This window comes from Ovis aries, chromosome 16, assembly GCF_016772045.2.
Source record: "Ovis aries strain OAR_USU_Benz2616 breed Rambouillet chromosome 16, ARS-UI_Ramb_v3.0, whole genome shotgun sequence".
Classification (NCBI taxonomy): domain Eukaryota; kingdom Metazoa; phylum Chordata; class Mammalia; order Artiodactyla; family Bovidae; genus Ovis; species Ovis aries.
This window is the reverse complement of record NC_056069.1, coordinates 13,983,432-14,001,557: the sequence shown is the minus strand read 5'-3', so window position 1 is coordinate 14,001,557 and position 18,126 is coordinate 13,983,432. Positions and strand designations below refer to the sequence as shown.

The window sequence follows — 18,126 nt, the reverse complement described above, 5'->3', positions numbered from 1 at the left end:
CTTGGCAATGGGGTAGATGGGAGAGAAACAAGAATGACACTTCAAAAAGAATGAAAAAGTAAACCTTCTAACAGAAGAAAACAGAAGCAAATAACCCTAACTCTATACCAAAAGCAATTCAAGAACTCAAACACAGTATTCTGAGTATATGGCCTTAGTAAGATGCATTCTAAGAACAAAAAGTAAACTGCAAAGGAATTCTGAAGTTCCCTTAGTGAGCCAGCTAGAGCATGTTGACAGCCTGCGTGTGCTCAGTTGCTCAGTCTGTCCAGCTCTTTGCAACCCATGGACCGTAGCCCTCCAGGCTCCTCTGCCCATGGGATTTTCTAGGCAAGAAGACTAGAATGGAGTAGGTTGCCATTTCCTCCTCCAGGGGATCTTCCTGACCCAGGGATGGAACCTACGTCTCCTGTATCTCCTGCATCGGCAGGCAGATTCTTTACCACTGAACCACCTGGGAAACCCAATACCAGTTGAAGAATAGAGCTTATCAGGAAGTACACTGGTGCTGTCGGAAAGCAGCGCTCTCTTCTGGAGACAGGTATAAATACAAAATGAGGGACGGCAGGGAAAGCCTCTGTGACACTAGATGTGAACTGAGAACATCTGGATAAAATGATGACTTTTCAAAAAGAATTATTTTCTAGCTCTGTCCTTTGAAAGGACCTGAAGCAGTAACATTTCAGTAGAAGCTATCATGCCTTGCAATCAGATCTTGGTTTCTAAATACGATTCTCCACTAAAAGCAGTTCCTTGCAGAAATAGTTGAGCCCAGGTTTAAGGGCAGAGAAAGTACAAGGCATATCTGGAATACTTTGTTCTCTCAGAAAGCAAGAAAGTGTTCAAAAACAAATGAAGGTATACAAAAGGACAACCAGTTTAAAGGGCTCCCGCTAGACAAATATAGGATAATTTAAGAGTCAAAATGATAAGTAGGTAATTTATTAGAACACACTGAATAGTGGATTTTTTTAAATTCATGAGTCCATATGATGCTTTGGGAAGACAAAGGAAAAGAGAAGCTGAAAAAGGTGAAAAGGAAAGAAAACTCTTCTTTATAGAAATACGTGAGGAAATATACGTAAAGGAAAAGACAAAATTAGAAAATCACTATTTTGTAACCATTTATGTAATAATGATTCAGGGACACTTCTTGAATGGATGACAAAGCACTTCGTAAAAGACTGTTGGTGAACAGGATAGTAACGATTTGACCATATAATTTTTTCCTTTTCTTAACTGAAATACAGTTGATGTACAGTTTTATGTTTCAGGTGAACTACATGGTGATTCAACATTTATATCTGTTATGAAATGGTCACAGTAATTCTAGTATACAACCATCCCTGTACAAAGTTATGACAAAATTATATACCATATTCCTTAGGCTGTATATTATGTCCTCTGGCTTATTTACTTTTTTTTTTTTTATTTTTTAAATTTTAAAATCTTTAATTCTTACATGCATTTCCAAACATGAACCCCCCTTATTTACTTTATAATTGGAAGTTTGCAACTCTTAGTTCCCTTCATCTATTTCACCCAACCCATCATTCCACTCCCCTCTGGCAAACACCCATTTGTTCTCTATATCTATGAATCTATTCTCATATTGTTTGACTGAGTGGCTACACCAAATTACACACCCACAAACAGAGCATGAGAATTCCCCCTTGTATACACCCTCACCAATACTTGTCATATGCTGTCCTTTTGCTGACAGCCATTCAAAACCATTGTGGTTTTGATTTCCATTTACATGATGATTAGTGATGCTGAGTAACTTTTCATGTGTTTCTTGGCCAACTGTGTCTTCTTCAGAAAAAATATTTATTCAGGTCCTCTGTCCACTTGGTTGGTTGTTTTTATGATGTTGAATGGTATGAGTTTTTGTATACAGTAAGCAATTATCTAATAGAGTTTGCAACTCTCTTCTTCCATTCAGCAGGCTGCCTCTTCATTTTGCACTTTGAATTATTTCTAAGTATTTTACTCTTTTTTTGCATGCTAAGTCACTTCCGTCATATCCTCTGCTCTGTAACAAATCTTTAGTTTAATACAGCCCCATTTGTTTATTTTGCTTTTAATCTCCCTAGCGTGAAGAGACAGATGCCAAAAACTACTGCTAAGACTGATATCAAAGAGTGTACTGCCCATGTTTTCTTTGAGGAGTTTCATGATTTCAAATCTTACATTTAAGTCTTAGTTTCATTTTGAGTTTGTTTTTGCATGTAGTGTGAAAATTGCTATTTCTTCTTGAGTCAGATTTAGTAAGCTACAACTTTTAAAACTGCCCATTTGCTCCAAAGTTCATAATACTTATATTCACTTAAGGTTTTTTAAAAGTTCTGACTGTATCTGTAGTTCTCTGTTTTACTCCTGATTTCTTTCTCCCACAAAGAAAGCTTTAATCTCACAAAATCTTTTTTTCTTGCCCATCTTCCTCCCTGCCCCACCCCTCCCCCAATCTTTGTCTCTGCTATTCATACACTGAGAGAACCAACTCTGGTATTTTTTGTAGATTGTCTCTGTTTTTAAATTTTTCTTCCATTACCTTTTGTTTGGGGCTTCCCTGGTGCCTCAGATGGTAAAGAATCTGCCTACAATGCAAGAGACCTGGGTTTGATTCCCATATTGGGAAGATCCCCTGGAGAAGGGAATAGCAACCCACTCCAGTATTCTTGCCTGGAGAATTCCATGGACAGAGGAACCTAGTGGGCTACAGTCCATGGGGTCACAGAGTCAGGCACGACTGAGTGACTAAACACACACATAGTGTGAGAAAATGGTTCAGTTTCATGCTTTTGCATGTGGGTATCCAGTTTTCCCAATACAATTTGTTAAAGAGGCTGTCTTTTCTCCATTGTGTATTCTTACTCTGTTGTAGATTAATTGACCATGTAAGTGTGGGCTCACTCCTGGGCTCTTTTCTGTTTCATTGATTTGCGTCTGGTTTTGTGCCAGCACCATACTGTTTTAATTACTTTCACTTTGTAGAATAGTTTGAAAACAGGCAGCATGATGCCTCCAGATTTGTTCTTTTTTCTCAAGAATGATTTGGCTATATGGGGTCTTTTGTGTTTCCATACAAATTTTAGAATTATTTGTTCTAGTTCTGTAGAAATTGTCATTGTTATTTTAATAGGAATTGTACTGAATCTGTAGATTGCCTTGAGTAGAATGATCATTTTAAAAGTATTAATTCTTCTAATCCATGAGCACAGTGTATCTTTCCATCTGTTAGTGTCATCTTCAATTTCCTTCACCAGTGTCTTATAGTTTTCTGAGTACAGGTCTTTTATCTCCTTAGTCAGAAATATTCCTAAGTATTTTATTCTTTTTTGCATGCTAAGTCACTTCAGTTGTGTCTGACTCTTTGAGACCCTGTGAACTGTATCCTATTAGGCTCCTCTGTCTGTGGGATTCTCATCGGGGAAATATGGGGGGAAGCACCCCATATTTTTAATTATAAAAGAGTAATAGAGGGACTTCCCTGGGAGTCAAGTGGCTAAGGCTTTTGCACTCAGGCAAAAATACTGGAGTGGGTTGTTATTCCTTTCTCCAGGGGGTCTTCTTGACCCAGGGATTGAACCTGGGTCTCCTGCATTGCAGGTGGCTTCTTTATTTTTCTTTTTATGCAACTGTAAATGGGATTGTTTTCTTAATTTCTCTTTTTGTTAGTCTGTCTGTAGTGTATAGAAATGCAACCGATTTCTATATATTAACTTTGTATTCTGCAACTTTAATGAATTCATTTATTAGTTACAGTAAATTTTAGTGGTATCTTGAGGGTTTTTTATATACAATATCATGTCATCTGAAAACAGTAACAGTGTTACTTGTTATTTTCCAATTCAGATTCCCATTATTTTTCTTGTCTGATTGCTCTGGCTAGGACTTCCAAAACCATGTTGAATAAAAGCGGTAAGATAAACAAGTCTTTGTCTTGTTCCTGATTTTAGAAGAAATGCTTTTAGCTTTTCACCACTGAAGATGATGCTGGCTATGGGTTTGCCACGGATGGCCTTAATTATGTTGAGTTAGGTTCCCTCTATACCCACTTTGTTGAAAGCTTTTATCACAAATGGATGTTGAATTTTGTCAAAAGCTCTTTCTGCATCTACTGAGATGGTCATATGACTTTTATTCTTCAATTTGCTGAGTTTTATCTTCAGTGGTGTATCATATTGACTGATTTGCAAATATTTAACCATCCTTGATGCATTGGGATAAATCCCACTTGATTGTGATGTATGATTCTTCTAATGTATTGCTGAATTCAAATAGCTAATATTTTGCTGAGAATTTTTGCATCTATGTTCATCAGTGGTGTGCTGTGCTGTGCTTAATATCATCAATGAGACTGGCCTATAATTGTCTTTTTCTGTAGCGTCTTTGTCTGGTTTTGCTATCAGGGCAATGTTGGCCTCATAAAATAAGTTCAGAAGTATTTCTTCCTCTTCAAATTTCTGAGGATAGGTGTCAACTCTTCTTTAAATATTTTATACAATTCACCTGAAAAGTCACCTGGTCCTGGGCTTTTGTTTGTTGGGAGGTGTTTTGTTGTTGTTGTTTTTAAGTACTGATTCAATTCCATTGCTAGTAATTGGTCTGTTCATATTTTCTGCTTCTACCTAGTTCAGTCTTGAGAGGCTCTTCAAGATCATTCAAGTGGGTCTAACCCAGCTCCCTTCAAACCACTGCCTCTGCACTGGGACTTGGAGACTGTTAGATTTTACCTGCACCCATTAAAAGTAGACCCTCTCTTTCCTAGAGTGCTCTGGCTCTCCTGAACGTAATCCCTGCTAGTTTTCAAAACAAGACTTTCTGGTGACTCATCTTGCTTGTGCAGGACCTCTGGGCTGAGGAGCCCAAGGTGCGACTTGGACCCCTCACTCCTTGGGGAGGACTTCTGCAATTACAGTATCTTTCCTGCTTGTGGGTCACTGACCTAGGATTGTAGATCCTGCCTATATCACATTTCCTCCCCTCCTTCTTTGTATCTTTATATCTTTTCTGCTAATCTTCATATCATCCTCTTATATATTCACTCTGTTAGAACTTCTAATTTTCGTATGCCACTGGGAGGAGGTGAATTCAGAGTCTTTGTACTCAGCTATCTTGAGGAAGCACCCTATATTTTTAATTATAAAAGAGTAATAGAGGGACTTCCCTGGTAGTCAAGTGGCTAAGACTCTGCACTTCCAATGCAGGGGACCCACGTTTGATCCCTGGTCAAGGAACTAGATCCCACATGCCACAACTAAGACCCGGCACAGTCAAAATTAAAAAAAAAAAAAAGAGTAATAGAAAGGCATGGTAGTCACCGCTTTAAGATATCAAACTCAGAATCAGTATCAACAGGACTGTTTGAAATTATGGGCCTCCTAATATAATGTAATAAATGGTATACATAATTATTTATGTAGGCTTGATGTCAAAATGTGACCTAAATTTAATCATGAGGAAGCAATCACACATACCGAGAACATGGCACATTCTGTAAGATCACTGGCTTAACTCTTTGAAAAATATCTGTCATGAAACATAATCAAAAAAGACAGGGATACTTTCCAGATTAAAACAGACTGAAGTGACATTAAAAAAAAAAACAATGCATGATTCTTGATTGGATTCTGAATCAAAAACATAGCTATAGATGGTATTTGGGGAACAATTGAAGAAATTTCAATATTAATACTAATATTCTTACATGTGAATGACATGATAGTTATACAGAGTATATCTTATTCTTAGGAGATACAACTGAACAACTTAGGATCAGCAAGAAACTTCTGTGTGTGTACATACACCAATAGAGAAAAGACAGACAGGAAGGAAATACGGCAAAACGTTAGCTACTGTTGTCTCTAGGGTAGACATATGCAGATGTTCATTAACTAGAAGTAAGTTTAAATTGGTTTACGTTCATTTACCTAAATTAATAAATATAAATAAAAATACTGTATATAATAAATATTATTTATGGATATATATATGCAATATGCTGTCATGTGACTGTCTCACCATTAGAAGTCTTCAAATAGAGGCAATTCTGCCTTCTAAAATTCACTGAATCAATTCAACTCAAAAATTTTGTTGAATACCTACAATATGTTAACACAGCTCAAAATCAAATATACAGAAATGGAGAGGATATATCTTTGCCCTCTAAACATTCCCTCTCTAATAGGGAAATAGATATGTAAATAAATAAACAATATGGTAAGTGCAACAATGGAAATGCCAAAAGAAGAGGTAACATAGAGTAAGGTATGGTTAACCCTAGGCAGAGCTGTCAACAGAACTTTCTGTAATAGATAAGTTCTTTCTGTCTAATAGAACTTTCTGTAATAGACAAGTGCTGCCCAATACAGAAGTCCCTAGCCACATATGACTAAAGAACATTTGAACATGTTAGTGCAATTAAGGAACTGTATATTTTATTTTACTAATTGTAATTAATTTATATTTGAATGGCCAAATGTGGCTAGGAGCTACCATATTGGACAGCACCACTCCATAGGCCATGGCAGAGAAGGGGAGGTTGAGGAGAGAAGAAACTAAGAAAAGTCTTCCCAAAATATGCAACATCTAACAGGGTCTGGAAGGATGACTAGCATTTGACCAGTTACATAAGGCAGGAAATATCCTATGAGAGGAAGGAGCACATAAAATCATGCAGAGATATCCCAACATAGCATTTTTAGGAAGTCAGTAAATTTCACATTACATGTGCATAGAGAATAAAGAAGAAGGATGGGGTAAGAAAAGTGAGGATAATAAAAGAAAAGAGAGAGCCTATACTATAAAAGACCTGAAGCATCATTCAGAGAAGCTCAAATTTGATCATGTTGGTAATTTGGAACTAGTGAACACAAAGCAAGAGTTGGATGATTAATTTCATATTTTAGAACAATCCTTTTGGCAGAAGACTGGAGTAGAGAATGGAAATGGGAAGCCAACTGCAGTTACTAGTGTACTAGTTTAGCAAAAGTTAAGAATTTAGCAAAGTTAAGAATTTGGCAAATGAAGGAAGGAACGAACGAGCTACTTGGGAGGTGTATGAAAAGAAAACAAAGAGGAAGATTCCCTGATACTTACCTTCAGATACTGGTAACAGGGAATAAAGCACAGAGAATCAGACCCAGAAATAAAGAATGGGCAGAAAGAAAGAGTGTGACTGTATTTCAATCCTGATAGCTTGAGCTTTAGATCACAAACTGCAAGCTGAGATGAAAGATTTGTGCAGTTCACAATAGAAAGAGGACAGGCGTCTGAATCTGCAACTAGGAAAGGAAACAGAAATCAGGCTATATTTGAATCTTCTGTGAGATGCAGCCAAACACATCAGTGTCTGAACTAAATAACAATGTGGTCTGCTCTCTCTGGACCTGCTGTCTGATTATCAGAGCATAACTAAAGAAACTCCAGCAGAACGAAGCAGCTGGCGTCATCATGTTTTCAGACACGCTCACTTTCATTACCTTGTTAGAGCAAGAGCATGAATATAACTTGTGCTCTTTTATAGGAAAAAATAGGCAGAAAAAAATTTACAGATGGCTGGATGGCATCACTGACTCGATGGACGCGAGTCTGAGTGAACTCAGGGATATGGTGATGGACAGGGAGGCCTGGCGTGCTGCGACTCATGGGGTCACAAAGAGTCGGACACAACTGAGCGACTGAATTGAACTGAACTGAACATTTTACATACTGTATATTATATATATATATGTTATAGCAAAAACCTATTCTTACAGCTAGGAATTACACTGTTTTTGAAAGAAACAAATATTGAAAGCCTATAACTATATATATGTATGTGTGTGTATATATTTACTCCTTAAAACTACTCTATGAAATGGTTAGTATTACCTCTATTTCTACAAGTGAGGATATTGAGGCTCAAAATGGTTTAGTAAGGCTACCCAAGGCCACACAGCTAGTTAGTGGCTTAACTGAGATTCAACTCCAAGTTCAACAAACCATCAAATCCACCTTCAACTCAAATTCCCATCAAGTGAGAGGCCTTCCAGATAAATTTGCTCCATCATGCTCCTTCTCCTTCCTGATATTTTTAATTCCAAGTCCCAGGGAACCTAATGACTACATGCTGCTTATGGAGGTGGAAGAAAACAAAACGTATAACAAAACGTATAATGTGGTCTCCGCTTCCGTCTTTCTGGGAGCTCATGCTGTCTCTAAGCATTCCCTGGTACAACAACCTGATGCTTTCTAATTTTCCTGTTAAACTATGCTCTCCAACATAAAATACATTCCCCTCTCCTCGGTTTACCCTTGTTCTACCTGTCCATCAAATCTACAACTCAAATTCCCATCATGTGAGAGGCCTTCCAGATAATTTTTTTTCCCATCATGCTCCTTCTCTTTTCCAATATTTTAATTTCATTTATTGCTTCAGTCATTCAACCAGGTATCCATCCCCAAAACATGACACAACTCTGGGTAAGGTAACGTACTTAGCCATGAGGCTGTACAAACAAAAAGACCTGTGAGAATACAGATGGCCCCTGATTTACCATGGTTTACAATTTTTGACTTTACAATGGGGCAAAAGCAATACCCATACAGTAGAAACCATACTTCAAATTTTGAATTTTGATCCTTTCCTGGGCTAGTGATATGTGATATGAAACTCCCTTGCAACCCTGGGCAGTGACAGTGAGCTTCAGCTCCCAGTCAGCCCTGTGGTCATGGGGGTAAACAGCTGATAAACTTACAACCATTCTGTACCCGTGCAATCTTTCTACTTATCACTTGCAGTACAGTAGTCAATAAATTACACAAGACACTCAACACTTTCACTATAAAATAGGCTTTGTCTTAGATGAGTCTACCCAACTGTGAGACTGATATCAGTGTTCTGAGCATGTTTAAGGTAGGCCAGGCTAAAATGGGTCACTAAATTAGGAGTATTGAATGCATCTTCAACTTATGACATTTCCAAGTTTATTGGGATGTAACATTACAAGCTGAGAAAGATCTGTACTCTTTAGGGATGGAAAACAGAAAACTAGCCAGTTTCATATGAAATACCATTTCATATTATAAAGTACTTGGAAATGTTATAGACCTATAAATCATTTGCTGTTTTATGTATTAAAGTGTTAATCTGCCTGGTCACTACAATGTCACTGGAAATTCCTTATATTTCTTCTGCGTCTTCCATGCATCCGACAAAAACTGGCTAAACTCTGGTGAGGTAAAGTGCTGAGTACTATAGGGAATACAAATAGATACAAGATACAATATCTGCCCCTCAGCTGAAGTAAACAAGTATGCATATAACTGGGGCTTCCCTGGTGGCTCAGTGGTAAAGAATCCGCCCGCAATGCAGGAGACAGAGGAGATGCTAGTTCGATCCCTGAGTTGGGAAAATCTCCTGCAGGAGGGCATGGAAACCCACGCCAGTATTCCTGCCTGGAGAATCCCATGGACAGAGGGGCCCTGTGGGCTACAGTCCATAGGATCGCAAAGAGTCGGACACAACTGAGCGACCAAACATGCATCAGCTCAGTTCAGTTCAGTTGCTCAGTCGTGTCCGACTCCTTGCGACTCCGTGAATCGCAGCACGCCAGGCCTCCCTGTCCATCACCATCTCCCGGAGTTCACTCAAACTCACGTCCATCGAGTCGGTGATGCCATCCAGCCATCTCATCCTCTGTCGTCCCCTTCTCCTCCTGCCCCCAATCCCTCCCAGCATCAGAGTCTTTTCCAATGAGTCAACTCTTCCCATGAGGTGGCCAAAGTACTGGAGTTCCAGCTTTAGCATCATTCCTTCCAAAGAAATCCCAGGGTTGATCTCCTTCAGAATGGACTGGTTGGATCTCCTTGCAGTCCAAGGGACTCTCAAGAGTCTTCTCCAACACCACAGTTCAAACGCATCAATTCTTTGGCGCTCAGCCTTCTTCACAGTCTAACTCTCACATCCATACACAACCACAGGAAAAACCATAGCCTTGACTAGACGGACCTTAGTCGTCAAAGTAATGTCTCTGCTTTTGAATATGCTATCTAGGTTGGTCATAACTTTTCTTCCAAGGAGCAAGCGTCTTTTAATTTCATGGCTGCAGTCACCATCTGCAGTGATTTTGGAGCCCAAAAAAATAAAGTCTGACACTGTTTCTACTGTTTCTCCATCTATTTCCCATGAAGTGATGGGACCAGATGCCATGATCTTCGTTTTCTGAATGTTGAGCTTTAAGCCAACTTTTTCACTCTCCTCTATCACTTTCATGCATATAATTACAAGGCAGAACATATATGATAAACTTATGTAAGTGTTATACATCATGGTAAGTGCTAAGAATATAGACAAAAAAGTAAAACAAAATCATAAGTTTTCAAGAAAGGACTCATGTTTTCCTGGTATCCGAGCTGAGCCTTAAGCATCATTAGAATCCTGCTGCTGCTAAGTTGGTTCAGCTGTGTGCAACTCTGTGTGAACCCAGAGACGGCAGCCCACCAGGCTCCCCCATCCCTGGGATTCTCCAAGCAAGAACACTGGAGTGGGTTGCCATTTCCTTCTCCAATGCATGAAAGTGAAAAGTGAAAGTGAAGTCACTCAGTCGTGTCCGACCCTCAACGACCCCATGGACTGCTGCAGCCTACCAGGCTCCTCCGTCCATGGGATTTTCCAGGCAAGAGTACTGGAGTGGGGTGCCATTGCTTTCTCTGCATTAGAATCCTAAAAGGCCCCAAATAGATAATTAGGTCTAGAAAACAAAGACATGCTTAAGAAATATACCAAATGATTGTTTTCTAACATTAAAAAAATCACTTTTATTAAAAAGTAAACTTTGGTTCATCTAGCAAGTTTAACATGTAAACAGTATTTTGATTAATAATAAACTGTGAAAATGAATATCAGAAAGAAGATTTAGATCTGCTATTCTGAGCTCCCAACTTCTGGCCGTCAGCTGGCCGAGAAAAACGGCAAGGAGTGGTTGGCAAGACTGCAGGCTACTGAGATATTTATAGCCACCAGAGTCTAAAAAAATCCCAAAGCTTTCATATTCATAATAAAAATACAAATAAAGCTTTCTAATTATTTAATATTAAATTTCATATGCTATTACTGAACTTCTCAAGGAAGAAGATACTACTCAAATGCAAAAAAGGAGCATAATTATTCATCTCAATTTAACAATAATTAAATGAAATGCAAGATGGGAATTGTCAAGTATTTCTCCTATTACAGAACTAGCGAACATACAACTATTAACAAATGGTAATCTCATTAAAAATAAATGATTTATTTTGCCTCCAATTCATCATATTTATGGTTAAGAGTATATGCCTTACTGAGCTCTATAAATAATCTATTTTCTGTTAACACTTATATCTGGCCATAACATTCTAGACAGTATTAAATAAATTTATTTGATGATTTCATATGCTACATGAAAACCTGTCCAGTCATCTGATTACAAAAAATAAAATTCAAATAAAGCAGAGTTAATTTTTTGTGGAGAGAGAAAATGTAGGCTTTCAGCATGGCCAGATGAAATTCCTTATGGATCCAACTCTCCCAAAGGTAACTATAAATGCTAGACAATACAAAAACAACAACAACAATTAAAGGTGGCCCAGGTGCCTATGAGTAGGAAAATGCCTAGACAAACTGTAATGCATTCAAAGAACCAATACTCAGTAGTGAAAAAGCAAGAACCACGCAACAATGGAGCTGAATGCCAAAACCATTATGTTGATCAAAAAAGGTCTCATACACAAGGGTATGTATGGTATGATTCCTTTTTTATGAGATTCTACCAGAGACAAATATTGTCTATGGAAAAACAATAGTTTTCTCCAGTGAGTGTTTTAGGCACCTGACTCTGAAGGCCAGGTGGAGCTTCCGGGGCTGGTGGTAATTTTCACTATTGGGACGGGGTGCTGAGTTATAAAGGTGGATGCATTTGTCAATACTCAGTGAACATACAGTTAAGATTTGTGCTTTTTATTGCATGTAAATTTTACCTCAAAAGAAAAGAATGTAAAATACTGAACTCTACTTAATGATATGCATACTAAAATATTTAAGGGGAAAGTATACCAATAGCTGCAGTTTACCTTGAAATGCATCAAAAATAAGAGAGGCACAAATAGATGAATAAATGGGATACAGCATGTAAACTAAAATATTACCAGCAAAATCTTGGTGTGGACATATGGATATTCACTGTAAATTTTCAATTTTATATATTTTCACTAAAAATGTTTGAGATCCCCCTAAAATGGAAAAAAACCCACTAGATTAATTCAGAACAAGTCCTATAAGACTAACATCGTTTCTTTTCTATTTTAACAGTATTACTACCAGACTGGTCACTCAGAGAAAAATAACTGACAAGATATCTGGATCCTGATAAATTTAGATCTCTCTTCATATTCCGATTAAAGCAAACCCCCAGATTACATAAACAATAATGATAATAGCTATTGCTGTGTACAACACTCTTTACTAGACACCATTCTAGCACTTCATATGTACTAACTATTTAATCTCTACAACAATATGATAAGATAAATACTATTATCCACAATTTTACCAATGGGGAAGCTAAGATGTTGGGGTAATTTGCTCAAGGTCACATCCATGTAAGTGGAAGAGCCAGAGGTAGAATTCAAAGATTGTGGGTTAGAACTACCTCCCCACAGCTGCTCCCCTAGCTGGCTCTGTAACTCATACCATGTAATATATGGTGCTCTTCTCAAGTTTGTGGGTGACATGAAGCTAGGACCAAAAGCAAATACATTTCAAATTATCCCAAATGATTAAGGAACATATAAATAGAAGACTAGAACGAGATAAAATTCTATAGGGATAAAATATAAGATCCTGTATTTGAGTCCAAACAACCAACTTTACCTCCTGAGACAACACTGGTGCACAGCAGGTGTTGGGCAAGAACCTGTCAAATGAATATACAACTGAGTGGCAGGATAGAATGTATGAAAAAGGAGGACAGGATTCAATAAGCCAAAAGCAAAATATAAATTTAATAAAGAATGCTACAAAACACAAATATATAGTGTTTTATCGAGGTAGATTAAATGAGACCCCTGGAAGACTGTTTTACTCAAGCCAATGCAGATATGTTAACTTCTGGGAAGTACAGAGTAATAGCTACAGGTAAATTGGAAAAGTTTAGAGCAAAAGTGCAAGCTTTAAAGCTGAACTATGTGAGGTAAAATTGAAGAAGCTGTGAACATTTGATGTGGAGAAAAGAACTCAAATGAGGATAGTAACAAAGTTCAAAAATGTTAAGAGTACTGTCATGAAAAAGAAGAATCAGTTATTCTGTAACTTCCATTAGAATAAAAATAAAGTCAATTGAGAGAAGCTACAGGGAAAACAAAATCAGCATCAACAAGGAAGAATTTCCTGACAGAAATAACCACAAAAGAAAAGGTGGGGGAGAACAGACATCTCAGAAGAGTATGAACATGATTTTTTAAAAAAAAACCTCAATGAAAGAGATTGGACCAAATTAACAAAAAGATTGCATTTAAGTCCAATACTTAAATAATAAAAGGTAATTTTTATAAATCTCAGTCATGAAAAGCTTCAGATTGATTCAAATGGTTATACCAGCGACCAAAATAGACTTGGCATGATAAAATTTAAATGTAAAGGAAAAATAAGAAACTAGACATTATCTGCCAAGTCTGTAAACAGAGCTGTCAGCCTAAAAACACTGTAATAAAATTCAAAAGGAAAGAAAAACAAATATGTTTCCAGTGGTCATGTATGGATGTGAGAGTTGGACTATAAAAAAAGCTAAGTGCTGAAGAATTGATGCTTTTGAACTGTGATGTTGAAGACTCTTGAAAGTCCCTTGGATTGCAAGGAGATCCAGATAGTCCATCCTAAAGCAGATCAGTCCTGGGTGTTCATTGGAAGGACTGATGTTCAAGCTGAAACTCCAATACTTTGGCTACCTGATGCGAAGAGCTGACTCAGTGGAAAAGACCCTGATGCTGGCAAGGATTGGGGGCAGTAGGAGAAGGGGACAAGAGAGGATGATGTGGCTGGATGGTATCACCGACTCGATGGACATGGGTTTGGGATGGACATGGTCTGGGAGTTGGTGATGGACAAGGAGGCCTGGCATGCAGTGATTCATGGGGTCGCGAAGAGTTGGACACGACTGAGCAACTGAACTGAACTATATAAATATTTAAAACTTTTACATGTGAAAAACATTAAAAGGCAAACAATAAGCTGTGCAATTAGGATAAAGAGGTTTTAGCCTTAATACACAGCTATAGTGTCCAATACGGCAGCCAGAAGCCACAATGTTGTTGTTGCTGTTGTTCAGTCACTAGGCCATGTCCGACTCTGCAATCCCATGGACTACGGAATGTCAGGCTTCCCTGACTTTCACTATTTTCCAGAAGTTGCTCAAATTCATGAGCATTGGTGATGCTATCTAACCATCTGCTGCCTACTACTCCTTTCGCCTCCAATCTTACCCTGCATCAAGGTCTTGTCCAATCACATCAGATGGCCAAAGTACTGGAGCTTCAGCTTCAGCATCAGTCCTTCCATTGAATATTCAGGGTTGATTTCCTTTAGGACTGAATGGTTTGATCTTGTTGCTGTCCAAGGAACTCCCGAGTCTTCTCCAGCACCACAATTGGAAAGCATCAATTCTTTGGTGTTAGCATTCTTTATACTCCAATTCTCACATCTGTACATGACTACTGGAAAAACCAGTAGCTGCTTTGATTATCGGACCTTTGTTGGCAAAGTGATGTCTCCACTTTTTAATACACTGACTAGGTTTGTCATAGCTTTTCTTCCAAGGAGCAAGTATCCTTTAATTTCATGGCTGCAATCACTGTCTGCAGTGATTTTGGAGCCCAAGAAAATAAAATTTGCCACTGTTTTCACTTTTTCCCCATCTATTTACCATGAAGTGATGGGAACAGATGTGCCATGATCATAATTTTTTGAATGTTGAGTTTTAAGTCAGCTTTTAAACACTCCTCTTTTACCCTCATCAAGAGACTCTTTAGTTCTTCTCTGCTTTCTGCCATTAGAGTGGTGTCATCTGCATATCTGAGGTTATTGATATTTCTCCCAGCAATCTTTATCCCAGCCTGTAATTCATGCAGACTGGCTTTTCTCATGATGTACTCTGCATATAAGTTAAATAAGCAGGGTGGCAATATACATCAAGTACTCATTTCCCAATTTTGAACCAGTCTGTTGTTTCATGTCCAGTTCTAACTGCTGCTTCTTGACCTGCATACAGGTGTCTCACGAGACAAGTAAGGTGTCTGGTATTTCCATCCCTTGAAGAATTTTCCACAGTTTGTTGTGATTCATGCAAAAGCTTTAGCATATGAATGAAGCAGATGTTTTTCTGGAATTCCCTTGCTTTTTCTATGTTCCAACTGATGTTGGCAATTTGATCTCTGGTTCCTCTGCCTTTTCTAAATCCAGCTTGTATATCTGGAAGCTCTTGGTTAACATACTGCTGAAGCCTAGCTTATAGGATTTTGAGCATAACCTTGCTAGCATGTGGAATAAGTGCAGCTGTACAGCAGTTTGCATATTCTTTGGCATGCCTTTCTTTGGGATTGGAATGAAAACTGACCTTTTCCAGTCCTGTGGGCACTGCTGAGTTTTCCATATTTGCTGGTATTCTGAGTGCAACACTCTCACAGCATCATCTTTTAGGATTCGAAATAGCTCAACTGGAATTCCATCACCTCTACTAACTTTGTTCATAGTAATGCTTGACTTCACATTTCAGGATGTCTGGCTCTAGGTGAGTGACCACACCATCGTGGTTATCTGAGTCATTAAGAACTTTTTAGCTCTTTTTTTCATGGCGCCTCTGTCAGCTGCTTCAGAATGAAGCTGAACATCTCTTTCCCTGCCACTGGCTGCCAGAAGCTCAATGAAGTGGACGATGAACGAACACTTTGTACCTTCTACGAGAAGCGTATGGCCACAGAAGTTGCTTCTGACGCTCTGGGTGAAGAATGGAAGGGTTATGCGGTCCAAATCAGGGGTGGGAACAATAAGCAGGGTTTCCCCATGAAGCAGGGTGTCTTGACCCATGGCCAAGTTCGCCTGCTACTGAGTAAGGGGCATTCCTATTACAGACCAAGGAGGACTGGAGAGAGAAAGTGCAAATCTGTACGGGGTGGCATTGTGGATGCCAGTCTGAGCGTTCTCAATTTGGCCATCGTGAAAAAAGGGGAGAAGGATATTCCTGGACTCATTGATACTACAGTGCCTCGTTGCCTGCATCCCAAAAGAGCTAGCAGAATCCGCAAACTTTTCAATCTCTCTAAAGAAGATGATGTCCACCAATATGTTGTGCGAAAGCCCCTAAACAAAGACGGTAAGAAACCTAGGACTAAAGCACCCAAGATTCAGCGTCTCGTGACTCCCCGAGTTCTGCAACACAAACGCTGGCATGTTGCGCTGAAGAAAGAGCGTACTAAGAAAAATAAAGAGGCTGCAGAATATGCTAAACTTTTGGCCGAGAGAATGAAGGAGGCCAAAGAAAAACAGCAGGAACAGATTGCCAAGAGACGGAGGCTGTCCTCTCTGAGAGCTTCTACTTCTAAGTCTGAGTCCAGTCAAAAATGAGATGTTCTAAGAGTAACAAATAAATGAGATCAGACATCAGAAGAAAAAAAAAAAAAAAGAACTTTTTAGTATAGTTCTGTGTATCCTCGCCACCTCTTCTTAATATCTTTGCTTCTGTTAGGTCCTTCCCATTTCTGTCCTTTATTCTGCCCATCTTTGCATGAAATGTTCCCTTGATATCTCCAATTTTCTTGAAGAGATCTCTAGTCCTTCTCATTCTATTGCTTTCCTCTATTTCTTTGCATTGCTAACTTAAGAAGGCTTTCTTATCTCTCCTTGCTCTTCTCTGGAACTCTGCTTTCACTTGGGTATGTCTTTCCCTTTCTCCTTTGCCTTTCACTTCTTTTTTCAGCTATTTGTACGGCCTCCTCAGACAGCCACTTTGCCTTCTTGCATTTCTTCTTCTTATGGATGGTTTTGGTCACTCCCTCCTGTACAATGTTATGAACCTCCGTTCATAGTTCTTTAGGCACTCTATCAGATATAATCCCTTGAATCTATTTGTCACCTCCACTGTATAATCATAAGGGATTTGATTTAGGTCATACCTGAAAGGCCCAGTGGTTTTTGTTACTATCTTCAATTTAAGTCTGAATTTTGCAACAAGGAGCTCATGAACTGAGCCACAGCCAGCTCCAGGTCTTGTTTTGGCTGACTGTATAGAGCTTCTCCATCTTTGGCTGCAAATATAATCAATCTGATTTTGGTATTGACCATTTGATATCGACCATGTGTAGAGCTGTCTCTTGTGTTTTTGGAAGAGGGTATTTGCTATGACCAGTGTGTTCTCTTGGCAAAATTTCTGTTAGCCTTTGCCCTGCTTCATTTTGTACGCCAAGGCCAAAGTTGCCTATTACTCCAGGTATCTCTTGACTTCTTACATTTGCACCCCAGCCCCCTATGATGAAAGGACATCTTTTTTTTTTTTTTTTGGTGTTATTTCTAGAAGGTCTTGTCAGTCTTCACAGAACTGTTCAACTTGATGTTGAATGGTTTGCTTTGGAAATGAACCATGATCATTCTGTTGTTTTTGAGATTGCACCCAAGTACTGCATTTTGGTCTCTTTCGTTGACTGTCAGGGCTACTCCATTTCTTCTAAACGATTCTTGCCCACAGTAGTAGATATAATGGTCATCTGAATTAAATTCAGGGTTCAAATCTGGTTCTCCTGCATTGCAGGCAGATTCTTTTACCATCTGAACCACCAGGGAAGCCCAGACAACATAACGCAAACTACCAGTCACATATGCCTATTTAAATTTAAATTAATTTAAACTCATCTTAAATTCAGTTCAGTTCAGTTCAATTGCTCAGTTGTGTCCGACTCTTGGTCTCAAATTAATTAACCATTAAAATGTTAGTTTCTCCATTGCACTAGCCACATTCCCAGTGTTCAACAGCTACTGTAATTAGTGGCTACGCTCCTGGACAATGCAGATACAGAACATTTCCATCACTGCAGAAAGTTCCATTGGAATTTTAATAT

At 38.6% G+C, this 18,126-nt stretch overlaps 2 protein-coding genes across 3 annotated transcripts in view; one reads left to right on the top strand and one right to left on the bottom strand.

Moving 5' to 3' along the window:
• SGTB (small glutamine rich tetratricopeptide repeat co-chaperone beta) overlaps positions 1-18,126 on the bottom strand; it is a 49,436-nt gene that overhangs the window by 13,668 nt on the left and 17,642 nt on the right. The window lies entirely within an intron of this gene.
• Positions 15,885-17,503, top strand: LOC105602663 (small ribosomal subunit protein eS6-like). The gene has a single exon (XM_042233745.2). It carries the CDS (start codon positions 15,893-15,895, stop codon positions 16,637-16,639), a length of 747 nt encoding a protein of 248 aa, XP_042089679.1. The 5' UTR covers positions 15,885-15,892; the 3' UTR covers positions 16,640-17,503.